The sequence below is a fragment of the Scyliorhinus torazame genome, chromosome 16 (assembly GCF_047496885.1).
Source record: "Scyliorhinus torazame isolate Kashiwa2021f chromosome 16, sScyTor2.1, whole genome shotgun sequence".
NCBI classification, from domain to species: domain Eukaryota; kingdom Metazoa; phylum Chordata; class Chondrichthyes; order Carcharhiniformes; family Scyliorhinidae; genus Scyliorhinus; species Scyliorhinus torazame.
The window spans coordinates 153,295,768-153,311,644 of NC_092722.1; the positions used below are offsets into that span (position 1 = coordinate 153,295,768).

The 15,877-nt window shown below is 48.9% G+C and overlaps 1 protein-coding gene across 1 annotated transcript in view; it reads left to right on the top strand.

Annotated features, from left to right (window-relative positions):
- hpdl (4-hydroxyphenylpyruvate dioxygenase-like) overlaps positions 1-15,296 on the top strand; it is a 34,507-nt gene extending 19,211 nt beyond the window's left edge. The window contains exon 5 of the mRNA XM_072479250.1: positions 14,148-15,296. Coding sequence (XP_072335351.1) covers positions 14,148-14,358 — 211 coding nt within the window. The 3' untranslated portion in view covers positions 14,359-15,296. The remainder of the gene's footprint in view (positions 1-14,147) is intronic.
- Positions 15,297-15,877: the final 581 nt, after the last annotated feature.

Genomic DNA, 15,877 nt, shown 5'->3' on the forward strand with positions numbered 1-15,877 from the left:
TCCATCACACGAACCTGCCTCCCATCCATTGACTCCATCTACACCTCCCGCTGCCTGGGGAAAGCGGGCAGCATAATCAAAGATCCCTCCCACCCGGCTTACTCACTCTTCCAACTTCTTCCATCGGGCAGGAGATACAGACTCAAAAACAGCTTCTTCCCCACTGTCACCAGACTCCTAAATTACCCTCTTATGGACTGACCTCATTAACACTACACCCTGTATGCTTCATCTGATGCCAGTGCTTATGTAGTTACATTGTATATGTTGTGTTGCCCTATTATGTATTTTCTTTTATTCCCTTTTCTTCCCATGTATTTAATGATCTGTTGAGCTGCTCGCAGAAAAATACTTTTCACTGTACCGCGGTACACGTGACAATGAACCAATCCAATCCAACTAAACTCAATATCTCCTTCTCGTTGGTTGAATACTTCTTTTGATGTGTATTCCGTTTTCTGGAAAAAATAACCAACAGATCCTTCTATTACCTCTTGTACTTCCTAGTTTCTTCCCACATATAGCTCTATGTGACTGTAATAACTCTCTCGGGTCACTTTTATTTCTCTGGAAAATAACTCAGTAATTTATCCCAATTTCCTTTCACTTCCTCATTGCCCAATCTAATTTGAAGACTGTCAAGTTCAGAATCATCTGAATTTATCTCTTTCTGAGTTATAACTATTAACATATCCTCCTCCTTTCCTTCCCTATCAAAATACCTTTTGAGCATATATAACATGACACAGAATTTTCCTTCCATCTGGCGTTCTTATCAAATAATTTACCTCACTCAATTCCCTTTCGATTTGATAAGGCCCACTCAATCTTGCTTTTAATGATTCACCTACCACTGATAATACTAGTACTTTCGCCCACAAATAAAACTGAGTTTTTGAGTTCTTATCACATTCATAGAATTTCGTAGCGCCGAAGAAGGCCTTTTAGCCCATCGAGTCTACACCGGCCTTCGAAAGAGCATACTTAAGCCCACACCTCCACCCTACCCTGTAACCCGACCTAACCTTTTGGACACTAAGGGACAATTTAGCAATCCACCTAACCCTGCACATCTTTGGACTGTGGGGGGAAGCAGGAGCACCCGGAGGAAACCCACGCAGACACTGGGAGAAAGTGCAAACTCCACACAGACAGTCACCCGAGCCCAGAATTGATCAAGACGCTGAGGTCCCAGGTTCGATCCCAGCCCTGGATCAGTATCTGTGTGGAGTTTACACATTCTCCCGTGTTTGCGTGAGTTTCGCCCCCAGAACCCAAAGATGTGTAGGATAGGTGGATTGGCAAATAGCCCCCTAAATTGGAAAAAATATTTGGGTACTTTAAATTTATTTAAAAAAAGACTGGAATTGAACCCGGGTCCCAGGTGCTATGAGGCAGCAGTGCTAATCACTGTGCCACCGTACAGCCCTATCTGCCTCTTATCACCCTCTCTTTTTTTCATCACATGCTGTGACAATTTTAAATGTTATCTGGCCAACTCATCAGCCCTAGTTAATATCTCCCTAAAGTTTTACACATAGTCCAACAAGGTAGTCTCAATGCTGACTGACCAATTTCTCCTTAATCAATCTGTGGTCCTCTTAACTCATGACCAAAAATCAATTTGAGGCACTGAATTTAGTTAATTCATTAGATAAATTGCTATTTGTAAACAGTAAATGGAATTCCTTTATCCCAATCCTCTGGATAATCCTGACTATAGGCTGTCAACATGGTCTTTGAATTTTGATACCACTTTTCTAACACTCTTGTTATTCTGGATGATATGCAGTTGATGTAAATTGCTTTACTCCTCAACTATCCATAACTTCCCCTAATAATTTAGACATAAAATTGGATCCCTGACCTGATTGGTTTTCTTTCTTATTTTCTTTTTAATTTTTAGAATACCCAATTATTTTTTTCCAATTAAGGGGCAATTTAGTGTGGACAATCCACCTAACCTGCACATCTTTGGGTTGTGGGGGTGAAATCCATGCAGACACGGGGAGAATGTGAAAACTCCAGACAGACGGTGATCGAGCCGGGTCCTCAGCGCTGTAGGCAGCAATGCTCACCACTGTGCCGCCCCACTGATTGGATTTCTTTTGGTAGTCCGTATCTGGTAAAAATATTAGTTTGCTCCTCTGCAACTCTATTAGTCGTAATATTTAGTAATGGAATGGCCTCCGAAAATCTAATAGGCACATCCAGTATGGTCAACAAATACTGATTCCCACTTTTCATCCGAGGAAGAGGTCCCATGCAATCAGTTCGGACCCTGGTAAAAAGGTTCCTCAAATGCTGGAATGGGTATTAAAGTTGCTGGTTTGATTACTGCTTGAGATTTTCTTATTACCAGACGTGTGACATGTCCGGCAAAATTCCACTACATTTTTATGCAGTCCAGGCCAATAATAATGTTTTCATAGTTTTGCTTGAGTTTACCTTACTCCTAAATGTCGCCCCTACTGGAACCTCATGCGCTATCCCTAAATCCTTTCTATGACTCACCGGTATTACAACTTGATGATCCAGGGCTGGGATCGAACCTGGGACCTCGGCGTCGTGATCAATTCTAGGCTCGGGTGACTGTCTGTGTGGAGTTTGCACTTTCTCCCATTTCCCATTTGCCTGAATAGGTAAACGTCTCCACTTCCTCGTCCATTATTACTAATGTAATAACATTCTGGTAGATACACAGATTCTATTTCTGTATATGTTTTCTGACTGCTTTATCTCTGGATTCTTCTGTTGTAATTCTACCAATTTTCCTGCTCATGTTCTTTATTAACCATTTGATCAAAGATTGTTTCTGCTATCTAAACCTCAGCCTCCTCATCTTTACTGTTTGATTTCTCCTCCTCCTGCCTCAACCACTGGCTTTGTGATCTTGTTCCTGCACAATCTGGAAACACCCTAGGATATTCTTCTTGCAACACCTCAGTTGTTTGACTTTCCACTGGATTTTCAACCACCGTAGGCATCACTCCCACCTGTGATCCAGCTATATCATTACCCAGGATAAATTGTACCCCTGAAAAAGATAATTTCTCCTCAGCTGCAATCATGGCTTCTTTTGCCATTTTAATAAATCCCACTGGTTTATCCTGTTCTAAAGAGTCTAACTTCCCACTACTTTTCTTCAGGCACCAACACTGCGACTTTGTGTTTCCAACCATATCACAATGAAAACATATAAGTTTTCTTATCTCTCTTCCACCCACATAAGTTTCCTTTTTAACCTAAATCCTCAATATCTCCAACTATACCTCCTTTGCCTTGACCACCCATGCATTTCTCATTTCCCCAGTTTCTATCCATCACAGATTGAAATTGGTGTTGCAAACCAAACCTGGATCTATGAAATGCTTCAAAATCATCTGCCACTTGATAGAGGTTTATAAAATGATCAGGAGAATAGATAGAGTAGACAGCCAGAGACTTTTTCCCCGGGTAGAACAAACCATTACAAGGGGACATAAATTTAAGGTGAATGGTGGAAGGTATAGGGGGGATGTCAGAGGTAGGTTCTTTACCCAGAGAGTAGTGGGGGCATGGAATGCACTGCCTGTTGAAGTAGTTGAGTCGGAAACATTAGGGATCTTCAAGCGACTATTGGATAGGTACATGGATTACGGTAGAATGATGGGGTGTAGATTAATTTGTTCTTAATCTAGGACAAAGTTCGGCACAACATCGTGGGCCAAAGGGCCTGTTGGACCCTCGACCAACGGGTCCGACTTGTGCGCCCTCACGTGTTTTCGGAGCAGGATGGGTCCGGGTGTTGCTAGCCAAGTCGGGAGCGAGGTCCCGGAGGAGGACTTCCTGGGGAAAACGAGGAGACGTTCGTGAGGTGTCTGGTTGGTAGTTGTACAGAGCAGTTACTGGATGGTGTGGAGGGCCTCCGGGAGGACTTCTTGCCAGTGGGAGACTGGGAGGGCCCTGGATCATAGGGCCAGTAGGACTTCCACACCGTTCCGTTCTCCGTCTCTACCTGCCCATTTCCCCTGGGGTTGTAACTGGTCGTCCTGCTTGAGACGATGCCCCTGTTGAGCAGGAATTAACACAGTTCGTCGCTCATAAAGGAGGACCCCCTACCACTGTGTATGTAAGCGGGGAAACTTAACAGTGTAAAGATACCCTGGAGGGCCTTGATGACGGTGATTGCGGTCATGTATGGGCAGGGGATGGCAAATGGGAACCGGGAGTACTCGTCAATCACGTTCAGGAAGGACTTCCGGTTGCGGCGTTGCACTGCTAAGCCGCACGTTTCGGCAGCTCCCGTTCTAACGGACTTTTGGGCTCTTTTCGGGAGCCCCAACGGAAATTTTTTCAGACCAAACCCAGTGTGGGGTGACGAAGGAAGGTGCCCCCCCGGGTGTGAATGGAAAAGACCAGTGGCAGTGGCCAGATTGCGAAGATCCTTTGGAGCAGCGGCAGAGAAGAGAAGGAAGAAGCAAGATGGCGGCGGATGGAGCCCAGACGACATGGGGCCCGGACCAGCAGGAATTCCCCCGACAGTGCGTGGAGGAACTAAAGAAGGAGGTGCTGGCACCGATGTTATTGGCAATCGATGGGCTGAAGGAAACACAAAAGGTCCAGGCGATAGAGCTCCGTGGAGTGAAGGCAAAGGCAGCCGAAAACGAGGATGAGATACAGGGCCTGGTGGTAAAAACGGAGACGCATGAGGCGCTACATAAGAGATGTATCGAAAGGCTGGAAGCCCTGGAGAACAGCTCGAGGAGGAAGAACCTCCGGATTCTAGGTCTCCCCCGAAGGAACGGAGGGAGCTGACGTTGGGGCTTGTGAGCACGATGCTCCATACGCTAATGGGAGCTGAGGCCCCATTGGGCCCCCTGGAGGTGGAAAGGACTCACCGGGTCCTTGTGAGAAGACCAAAGGCGGGAGAATTACCAAGGGTGATAGTGGTGAGATTTCACCGCTTCACGGACAGAGAGGCTGTTTTGAGCTGGGCCAAGAAGGTACGGAGTAGCAGGTAGGAGAATGCGGTGATACGAGTGTATCAGGACTGGAGCGCGGAGGTGGCGAGAAGGAGGGCGAGCTTCAATCGGGCCAAGGCGGTGCTTCACAGGAAGAAAATAAAATTTGGAGTGCTGCAGCCGGCGCGATTGTGGGTCACGCATCAGGGCAAGCACTACTACTTCGAAACGGCGGATGAGGCATGGACCTTCATCCAAGAAGAGAAACTGGACTAGAACTGAGAGACTGATGTTGGGGGGGAAACAACGAGGTTGTGGTACAGAAGTGTAAATTGGGGAATGGGTGGTTTATAGTATTGAAACGATAGATGGGGAATTTCTCTCCTCTAGATGGGGGGACGCGGAGAAATGTGGGTGCCGGTGGAAAAGGGACTGAGAGGGGGGATGGAGAATGAGGGAGCTGCGCCATAGGGGGCGGGGCCGATAGGAAAGCGCTGGGTTTTTTCCGCGCTATGGAGATGATGGCGGGAAGATAGGCGCAGGAAGGAAGAGAGTTCCACGTGCAGGGGGGGTCAAAGAGAGAACGGGGGAAGCCGGGGTCAGTTAGAGTTAGCTGACTTTCGGAAGCATCATGGGGGGAGTAACCATGCTAGAAGGGGATCTAGTGCGGGGGGGGGGGGGCTAACTGGGTTGCTGCTGCTGAGTGCAAGGGGGAGCTGGCAAGAGAAGAGGTGGTCGGGACGGGAAGGCGCCGCCTGGGTGGGGGATGGGTGGGTGCGCAGGACCCGGACGGGGGGCTGGCCTAGAATAGGGGATGGCTAGTCGGGGGGGGGGGCCGACGGCCCCCCAATTGGGCTGATCTCATGGCATGTGTGAGGCCTGAATGGGCCGATTAAGAGGGCCCGGGTGTTCGCGCACTTAAAAAGACTGAAGGCGGACGTAGTCATGCTTCAGGAGACGCATCTGAAGGTGGCGGATCAGGTTAGGTTAAGGTAAGGATGGGTGGGACAGTTGTTCCACTCAGGACTGGACGTGAAAAATAGGGGGGTGGCGATACTGGTTGGGAAACGGGTGTCGTTCGAGGCTAGGAATATAGTGGTGGATAACGGGGGTAGATACGTGATGGTGAGTGGTAGATTGCAGGGAAAGGAGGTCGTGCTGGTAAATGTATATGCCCCGAACTGGGATGACGCGGGATTTATGAAGCGGATGCTGGGACGTATCCCGGACCTGGAGGTGGGAAGCTTGGTAATGGGGGGGGGGGGGGGGGGGGGGGGGGAACTTCAATACTGTGCTGGATCCAGGGCTAGACCGGTCTAGATCTAGGACCGGAAGAAGGCCGGCAGCGGCCAAGATGCTTAGGGAGTTCATGGAACAAATGGGGGGAGTGGATCCGTGGAGATTTGCTAGGCCGTTGGCCAAAGAGTTCTCCTTTTTCTCCCATGTCCACAAGGTATACTCCCGGATAGATTTCTTTGTGGCAGGAACGGAGTACTCGGCCATAGCCGTTTCAGACCATGCCCCGCACTGGGTGGATCTGGAATTAGGAGAGGAGAGGGAGCAGCGGCCACTCTGGCGACTGGATATGGGACTATTGGCGGATGAGGGGGTCTGTGGAAGGGTGCGGGGATGCATTGAGAGATACCTGGAGGTCAATGACGATGGCGAGGTCCAGGTGGGGGTAGTATGGGAAGCGCTGAAGGCGGTGGTTCGGGGAGAGTTGATCTCCATTAGAGCTCACAAGGAGAAACAAGAGGGCAAAGAAAGGGAGAGATTAGTGGGGGAGATTTTGAGGGTGGATAAAAGATATGCGGAGGCCCCGGACGAAGGACTATATAGAGAGAGGCGAAGACTTCAGACGGAGTTTGACCTGCTGACCACAGGAAAGGCAGAGGCACGGGATGAGATATGAGTATGGGGAAAAGGCGAGTTGGCTGCTGGCCCACCAACTTTGCAAGAGGATAGCGGCGAGGGAGATTGGGGGAGTTAGGGAGTCTGGGGGCGCCAATTGAGGTGGATGAGGTGACTAAAGGACTGGGGAACATGCAAGCAGGGAAGGCCCCGGGACCAGACGGGTTCCGGTGGAATTCTACAGGAAATATGTGGACCTGTTGGCCCCGCTGCTGGCGAGAACCTTTAACGAGGCCAGAGAAGAGGGGATACTACCCCCGACAATGTTGGAGGCGACAATATCACTAATCCTGAAGCGGGATAAAGATCCGCTGCAATGCGGGTCATACAGGCCTTTCTCACTCCTGAATGTAGACGCCATGCTGCTGGCAAAAGTGCTGGCGATGAGGATAGAGGATTGTGTCCTGGGGGGTGGTGCATGAAGACCAGACAGGGTTTGTAAAGGGGAGACAACTGAATGTCAACGTTCGACGGCTGCTGGGGGTGATAATGATGCCCCCAGCGGAGGGGGAGGCAGAGATAGTGGTGGCGATGGATGTGGAGAAGGCATTCGATAGGGTAGAGTGGGAGTATTTATGGGAGGTGTTGAGGAGGTTTGAGTTCGGGGAGGGGTTTGTCAGATGGGTTAGACTCCTATATGGGGCCCCAGTGGCAAGTGTAGTCACAAACCGGCAAAGATCGGAGTATTTTCGGCTACACCGGGGAACAAGGCAGGGGTGTCCCCTGTCCCCATTACTGTTCGCGTTGGCAATTGAACCACTGGCCATAGCGTTGAGAGACTAAGAAATGGAGGGGGGTGGTTAGTGGAGGAGAGGAATATAGAGTGTCACTCTACGCAGATGACCTACTGCTATATGTTGCGGACCCTGTAGAGGGGATGACCGAGGCTATGCAGATATTGAGGGAGTTTGGAGATTTTACAGGCTAAATATGGGGAAGAGCGAGCTTTTTGTAATACACCCCGGGGACCAGGGAAGAGGAATAGACGCCCTGCCGTTAAGGAGAGTGGAAAGGAGCTTCCGATATTTGGGGATCCAGGTAGCTAGGAGCTGGGGAACTCTACACAGACTTAATCTGACGCGGCTGGTGGAGCAGATGGAGGAGGATTTCAAGAGGTGGGACATGATGCCGCTCTCATTGGCGGGCAGAGTGCAGGCGGTAAAAATGATGGTTCTCCCGAGGTTTCTTTTCGTGTTTCAATGTCTCCCCATTCTGATCACTAAGGCCTTCTTCAAGAAAATAGACAGGAGCATTGAGTTTTGTGTGGGCAGGGAAGACCCTGAGGGTAAGGAGGGGGTTCCTGCAGCGCAGCAGGGACAGAGGGGGACTGGCGTTGCCGAGCCTGGAGGACTACTACTGGGCCGGGAGGGAAAGGGGGGTGGCGTGTAAGAGGCTGGAGATGGCGTCCTGTAAAGGAACGAGCCTAAAGGCGCTGGTGATGCCGCCGCTGCCGCTCTCCCCGAAAAGGTATACCACAAACCCAGTGATGGTGGCAACCTTAAGGATCTGGGGGCAGTGGAGGCGACACGGGGGTGACGGATGCCTCGGTGTGGTCCCCGATCAGGAATAACCACAGGTTTGTCCCAGGAAAGATGGACGGAGGGTTCCAGAGCTGGCAACGAGCAGGAATTAGGAAACTGAGAGATTTGTTTATAGACGGGACGTTTGCGAGCCTGGGAGCGCTGGAGGAAAAGTATGAGTTGCCCCCGGGGAACAATTTCAAATACATGCAAGTGAGGGCGTTTACGAGGCAACAGGTGAGGGAATTTCCGCTGCTCCCGACACGGAGGATCCAAGGTAGAGTGATTTCCGGGGTATGGGTCGGGGAGGGCAAAGTGTCCAAAATATACCAGGAGATGAGGAACGAGGGGGAGGCGATGGTAGAGGAGCTGAAGGGAAAATGGGAAGAAGAGCTGGGAGAGGAGATTGAGGAGGGTCTGTGGGCTGATGCCCTAAGCAGGGTAAACTCCTCGTCTTCGTGTGCCAGGCTTAGCCTGATTCAATTTAAGGTTCTACACAGAGCACATATGACGGGAGCAAGACTGAGCAGGTTCTTCGGAATGGAGGACAAGTGCGGGAGGTGCTTGGGAAGCCCGGCGAAACACACACACATTCTGGTCGTGTCCGGCACTGGATGAGCACTGGAGGGGAGTGGCAAAGGTGATTTCAAAGGTGGTGAAGGTCCGGGTCAAGCCAGGCTGGGGGTTAGCTATATTTGGGGTAGCGGAAGAGCCGGGAGTGCAGGAGGCGAAAGAGGCCGATATTTTGGCCTTTGCGTCCCTGATAGCCCGGCGAAGGATCTTACTCATGTGGAAGGAAGCGAAACCCCCCGGCGTGGAGGCCTGGATAAACGACATGGCAGGGTTCATAAAACTAGAACGAATGAAATTTGCGCTGAGAGGATCGGCTCAGGGGTTCTCCAGGCGGTGGCAACCGTTCCTCGACTATCTCGCGGAACGTTGAGAGAAAATAGATCGTCAACAGCAGTCCGGGGGGGGCGGGGGAGCACTATTTTTTGTTACTTTGTTAGTTCACTATATTATTTAAATAATGTTATTTATCAGTTACTGTACTATTTTTATGTTGATTTGTAAAATGTTCAGTTTGAAAACTTTAATAAAATATATATATTTTAAAAAATCACGTTCAGGAAATACGTGCTGCGGTCGGTGGAGGGGAGGGGGCCTTTGAAGTCCATGCTGAGGCGTTCAAAGGGATGGGAAGCCTTTATCAGGTGTGCCCTCTGGCTGGTAGAAGTGTGGTTTGCACTCCACGCAGATTTGGCAGTCCCTGGTGGCTGTCCTGACCTCCTCAATGGAGTAGGGCAGGTTGCGGGTCTTAATGAAGTGAAAAACGCGAGTGACCCCTGGGTGGCAGAGGTCCTCGTGGAGGGCTCGGAGCTGGTCCACTTGTGCGGTGGCACATGTGCCGCAGGACAGGGCATCAGGAGGCTCGTTTAGCTTCCCGGGATGATACAAGATCTCATAGTTGTAGATGGAGAGTTCTACCCTCCACCGCAAGATCTTGTCGTTTTTTATCTTGCCCCGCTGTGCATTATCAAACATGAAGCCACCGACCGTTGGTCAGTGAGGAGAGTGAGTCTCCTGCCGGCCAGGTAATGCCTCCAATGTCGCGCAGCTTCTACTATGGCTTGTGCCTCTTTTTCGACCGAGGAATGGCGAATTTCAGAAGCATGGAGGGTACGGGAGAAGAAGGCCACGGGTCTGCCCGCCTGGTTGAGGGTGGCGGTCAGAGCTACGTCGGACGCGTCGCTCTTGACCTGGAAGGGGAGGGACTCGTCGATGGCGCGCATCGTGGCTGTTGCAATGTTTGCTTTCATGCGGCTGAAGGCCTGGCGGGCCTCCAGCGACGGGAAAGGTTGTGGACTGGATTAGGGACGGGCTTTGTCTGCGTAGTTAGGGACCCACTGGGCGTAATAACTGAAAAAGCTGAGGCAGCGCTTCAGGGCCTTGGGGCAGTGGGGGATAGGGGAACTCCATGAGGTGCGCATGCGTTCAGGGTCGGGGCCTATAACTCCTTTTCGCACTATGTAGCCGAGAATGGCTAGACGGTCGGTGCTAAATACGCATTTATCCTTATTATACGTTAAGTTAAGGAATTTAGCGGTCTGGAGAAATTTTCGGAGGTTGGTGTCATGGTCCTGCTGGTCATGGCCGCAGTTGATGACGTTATCAAGATACGGAAACGTTGCATGCAAGCCGTACCGGCCAACCATTCGGTCCATCTTGCGTTGGAAGACCGAGACCCCGTTAGTGACACCAAAGGGAACCGTTAAAAAATGATAGAGCCGCCCATCTGCTTCGAAGGCAGTGTATTTGCGGTCACTAGTACGGAGGGGTAGTTGATGGTAGGCGGACTTGAGATCCACTGTGGAGAAGACCTTGTATTGCGCGATCCTGTTTACCAGGTCGGATATGCGGGGGAGAGGGTACGCGTCCAGCTGCGTAAACCTGTTGATGGTCTGACTGTAGTCAATGACCATCCTATGTTTCTCCCCGGTCTTTACCACCACTACTTGAGCTCTCCAGGGACTGTTGCTAGCTTCAATGACCCCTTCCCTCAGTAGCCTTTGGACCTCTGACCTAATGAAGGTCCGGTCCTGGGCACTGTACCGTCTGCTCCAGGTGGCGATGGGTTTGCAATCGTCGTTGCCGCTGAGAGTGTCCGAGGTCGATTTTGGTCCAGAGTCACCGAGGCCAGATGAAGTAGTTGCGGGTTTTGGTCGGGCAGCGTGTAGTCGGCCGTGCTGGGGTTCTGGGGCCCCATCCAAGATGGCGTCTCCTATGGGTCGCACATGGTGGTCGGGGATGGACAAAATGGCGGTGCCATCCATGGTGTCCGAGGAACAAGATGGCCGCATCTGAGGGTCGCACATGGCCCTAGGATAGGGGGGTGGCGGTGAATGCTGGCTGCCTGGGGCCCGAAGAGAAGATTGCTGCGGCGGTCCGGAGTCGCCGCTGGAGACCGCGGCCACCGCTCGTGCCTGACAGACCCCCACAAAATGGCCCTTCTTGCCGCACCATTTGCAGGTGGAGGTGCGGGCTGGGCAGCGCTGGCGGGGGTGCTTCGCCTGCCCGCAGAAGAAACAGCCGGGCCCGACGGAGTTAGTGGGCCGTCTTACAGCGCAGTCCTGTGGGGAAAGTCTGCGGGGCTGCCGCTGCGGGATGCCACGCTGCCCAGGGGGCCGCTGCGCGGTTGGGCAAATAGGATTGCGTGTTTCTTGAGGCAACATCCAGGGCCCGTGCCTCTCTAAGTCCCAGGGTGTCTTTTTCTAAGAGCCGCTGGCGGATCTCTGAGGAGCTCATACCTGCTACGAAGGCATCCCGGATTAGGAGTTCCGTATGCTCGCTCCCCGAAACTTGCAGGCAGCCACAGTTTCTGCACAGCACCAGTCGCTCGCGGTAGAACTCCTCCAACGATTCCCAGGGGCTTTGCCGTCTTGTTGCAAGCAGGTGACGTGCGTGACCTGACTTGTAGGGCGGATATAATGTCCTTTTAACAGTTTGATCGCTGCAACGTTGTCCTCTGCCTCCTCAATGAGGGTGTAGATCATATGGCTTATCCTTGAGTGCAGGAGATGCAGTTTCTGCTCCCCCGAGGGTGTGCCTCCGGACGTCTCGAGGTAGCCTTTGAAGCACACCAGCCAGTGCTTGAAAATCGCCGCCGAGTTCTCCGCGTGGGGGCTGAGTTGCAGACACTCCGGCTTGATTCGGAGATCCATCCTTTCAGCTTAAGTAGTAGTCTATTAAATTGATTCACGATCAATTACTATTAAAACAAGGTAGTAACATAACTGAAGGCTCCAACAGACTAGAACTGTTCTCCAGCAGCTTCGGTACAGAATGAGGGCTGCTGGGACGGCACCAGTTCTTATACCCCGCCTGTCAGGGCGGAGATACATACAAAACAGCCAATGGTGGTAAACTCCTAGGTTTAACCAATGGTCTTCAGCCTCTCGGGTACTGCAATACCTGATAATACCACAGTTATTCCCTTTGCTCTTCTACATGAGTGCTCACTACTGTGGTAAGCGAATCTTTAAATTCTTCCCCAAGAGCTTTTGTTTTTTTTCTTTGTTCCTTAGGGTTTTGGCCAAGGTTGGTATCATGACCGGTACAGGCTTGGAGGGTCTGGGGCCTGATCCTGTGCTGTATTGTTCTTTGTTCATACGTTCGATCTATTTTTAATGCTCTTATCCACCTGTCATAATTATTTATTCTGTACACGTCTGACATGGTTCTTTCCTTAGATTTCTAAACTTCTGCATGTATGCTTCTGGCACGAGTTCCAGTTCTGTTATAATGGCTTTTCTCACCTCATTACAATCCCTAGATACCCCCTCTGATAATGATGCAAACACTTCACTAGCTCTACCTGCTAGCTTTGCTTGAACCAACAATACCCACATAGTTATAAAAGCAAATTACTGCGGATGCTGGAATCTGAAACAAAAACAGAAAATATTGGACAATCTCAAGAGGTCTGACAGCATCTGTAGCGAGAAAAGGGAGCTAATGTTTTGAGTCTGAATGATTCATTAATAATCTGTATCCCCAAAATTGTCACAGCCCCTCTACTCTCCAGGGAATCTCCAGCAATCATAACAGTATCCCATTAGTCCTCTATATGTAAATAGACAGATGGTTAGAAACCATGGTTACCTCACTTTTTTACAACTTCTTAACTACAGCTTCAGGTGCATTGTTTGGATACCTTTACCCAATTAATTTTTTCCAATTAAGGAGCTAAATTGTGTGGTCAATCCACCTACCCTGCACATCTTTGGGCTGTGGGGGCGAAACCCTACGCAAACACTGGGAGAATGTGGAAACTCCACACGGTCAATGACCCTGAGCCGAGATCAAACCTGGGACCTCGGCACCGTGAGACGGTAATGCTAACCACTGCGACCTTGCTGCCTCCAGTCTGGATACCTTAACCTTGGTTCTTTAGTAATATTACTGCAACTAATGTATACCTTAAGCTAGGCTTTTAAAAACCTTACTGCAACAGGTATAAATACAAAATATATCAATTTATACATTCATCACACATTTTATAATTTATATATTCATATTTGCAATCCAGTCACAAGTATGGCACAGCCACAGGTGACTCAGGAGTAGCTCTCTGATGCAGTACCATAATGCTTTTTCATCTAACTGTGGAGAAGTTGGGCATTAAAGTTTTCTTTTAGCCATATAGATTTTTCAAAACATTATTCAAAAGCAAGTATGCAGTTTTAAAATGTTATTCCCTTCATAAGAATATCAAACTAATAAAAAGATGATGCCACTTTGAGGGCAATCCAGCTTCCCCTTTTTTGGGTTGCTAATTTTGGTCATCTAAGGATTTTTTTCATTTTGAAATGAACATTTAATTATTTTATAAGTTTGAAGTCCCAGATCAAACAACGTTTGGTGCACACTTGATTATGAAGGTGCTTCTGGGCTGCAGGTCTGTTCCCCTGCCCAATGTTCAACTATTTGCTGGCCAGTTCCTAGTCTCTTCCCTGCATTTGAGTATTGGTGCAGTCAGCCACAGCTGGAGCCTTGTTTTATAATCGCAGCCCTGTTCTTTGCACTTCCTCCCTCAGCAGCTCCGGTGTACTACTTTCTACCTGATTGCAGAGCAGCATAGGCCTGGGTATGGTATGTGGGACGCAAAACTCAGTTTGGTTTGTTACATAATAAAATATTGTTTCATAATAAAACTGTGGAATTAAATTTATCTGAGTGCATCTTTACAACCAAAATGTTTGCTTTTTTGTAGATATCTCATGCAAATGTTCACAAAGCCGATCTTTTGTGAAGAGACACTGTTCCTTGAGCTGATTGAGCGAAGGAATGCCTCCGGATTTGGAGCAGGAAACATCCGTGCACTGTGGAAATCTGTTCAGGCCTGCATGGACCAGCGAGAGAGAAATAAAATTGTGAAAGAAATATCAGCTGGGAATAGGTTTGCAAATGATGTGGACATTTGATGTGCGTAGCATCTAATCCAACCTGACTCCCCTGCTATCTTCTGGCTTTGGGCTTTGTTTAGCTGCCTTACACAGAAAAATAACTACCCTGTATAAATGCACTATTCATTGGTATTTAAGTAATTTAACCAGACCAAAAATCCTGAATTGTGAAGTTTTCCTGGGCCACGTGAATATACTTAACTGGACTTAAGGTTTTTTTTCTGGACTTTCCTGAATGCAAGTCCATAACTGCTGTCTCCCTTCCACCAGTACTTCAACCGGGGTGACTGGTGGAGTGAGTTTTCAAAATGTGAATCATTTGAACTGGTTTTTAGCTTGGGATCCAATTAGATTTTAAATTGTACCACTCAGTTGCATTATCTGGTTTCTGCCAGAAAGCCCTACACTCAGATTTGCATGTTTCCCAGTCGATGTATATTTTTTTCGCCCCTACCTCATTGCACGTGGGTACATTGGCCTGAAGTTTGAAGTAATGATGACAGTGGAACATTAAGTGTTCGCACTCATTATTCCATTGAAACTGGCAACAACTTGTGGAGTCTGCTCACATGCAGAATAATGTGGAAATCCTGAGGTTGCTGTTGCTGATTCAACCTTCTCCCAACAGGTGCTGTGTTGAAGTTCCCAATGAGAAATCAATTAATTGATAAGAATTTCAACTCTTGGACGTTTCACCTGCTGTAAAAACCTGAGAAAACGTTGCACCTTATTGATTGAGGTGCAACTGGGTTTTTAACACTGCATTAACTTCATAATTAAAACAAAACATCTTCAATGGCCCTGAAAAACTGCAATTATATAATTGTGGAATGTCAAATTTCTCCAATGTTTATTTAAATCGCCTTTTTTTTACAAGTTTGTTTATATTTTGGATTAAGATAGAAACTAAAGCAATCATAATTTATTTTGCTATCTGAAAATTTAAATAAAAAATGAACGATTTTAAGTGCCGTTAATTTACTGGGTTGCTTCAATATGATTGGCTGTTTACCTGCTTGTTGCCATTACTACTGCTGGACGCCAAGACATCCCCTTGACTTGACACCATGTATATCATTTTGCAGGTTCACACTGATTCAGAATCTCTTAACTAATTCCTTTTAAAAGATAAAGACGCCATAGTCCCAGATGACCATAGGTTGCTTTCCTTCGAGGGGGAGAGCTGACTGGTGTTGATTTAACCTGAGGATCACCATACCTTGGGCAAGAGGCAAGGTTGAGAACATTTACACAAGTTCCCATTTGCATTAGATACAATCCACCATTGTAGCATTCTCGTCTGAGAAAGAAGATCACTGGTTCAAACCATGCACTGCCGACTTCATACAAACATAGTGCTGCATATTACAGGGAGGGGTGGCAAAGTCAGCAGGAAAATAGCTCATAACGCACTGCGGGTGGGCTAAATTGTCTGCCAGTGGGGCGCCTGCTCCTCTCTGCGGATCAACCCACCCTCAAACAGCCGGCCAATTCAACTAGCCAGCAGCCCCGACACATGCCAAGAGCTCATCGGTGG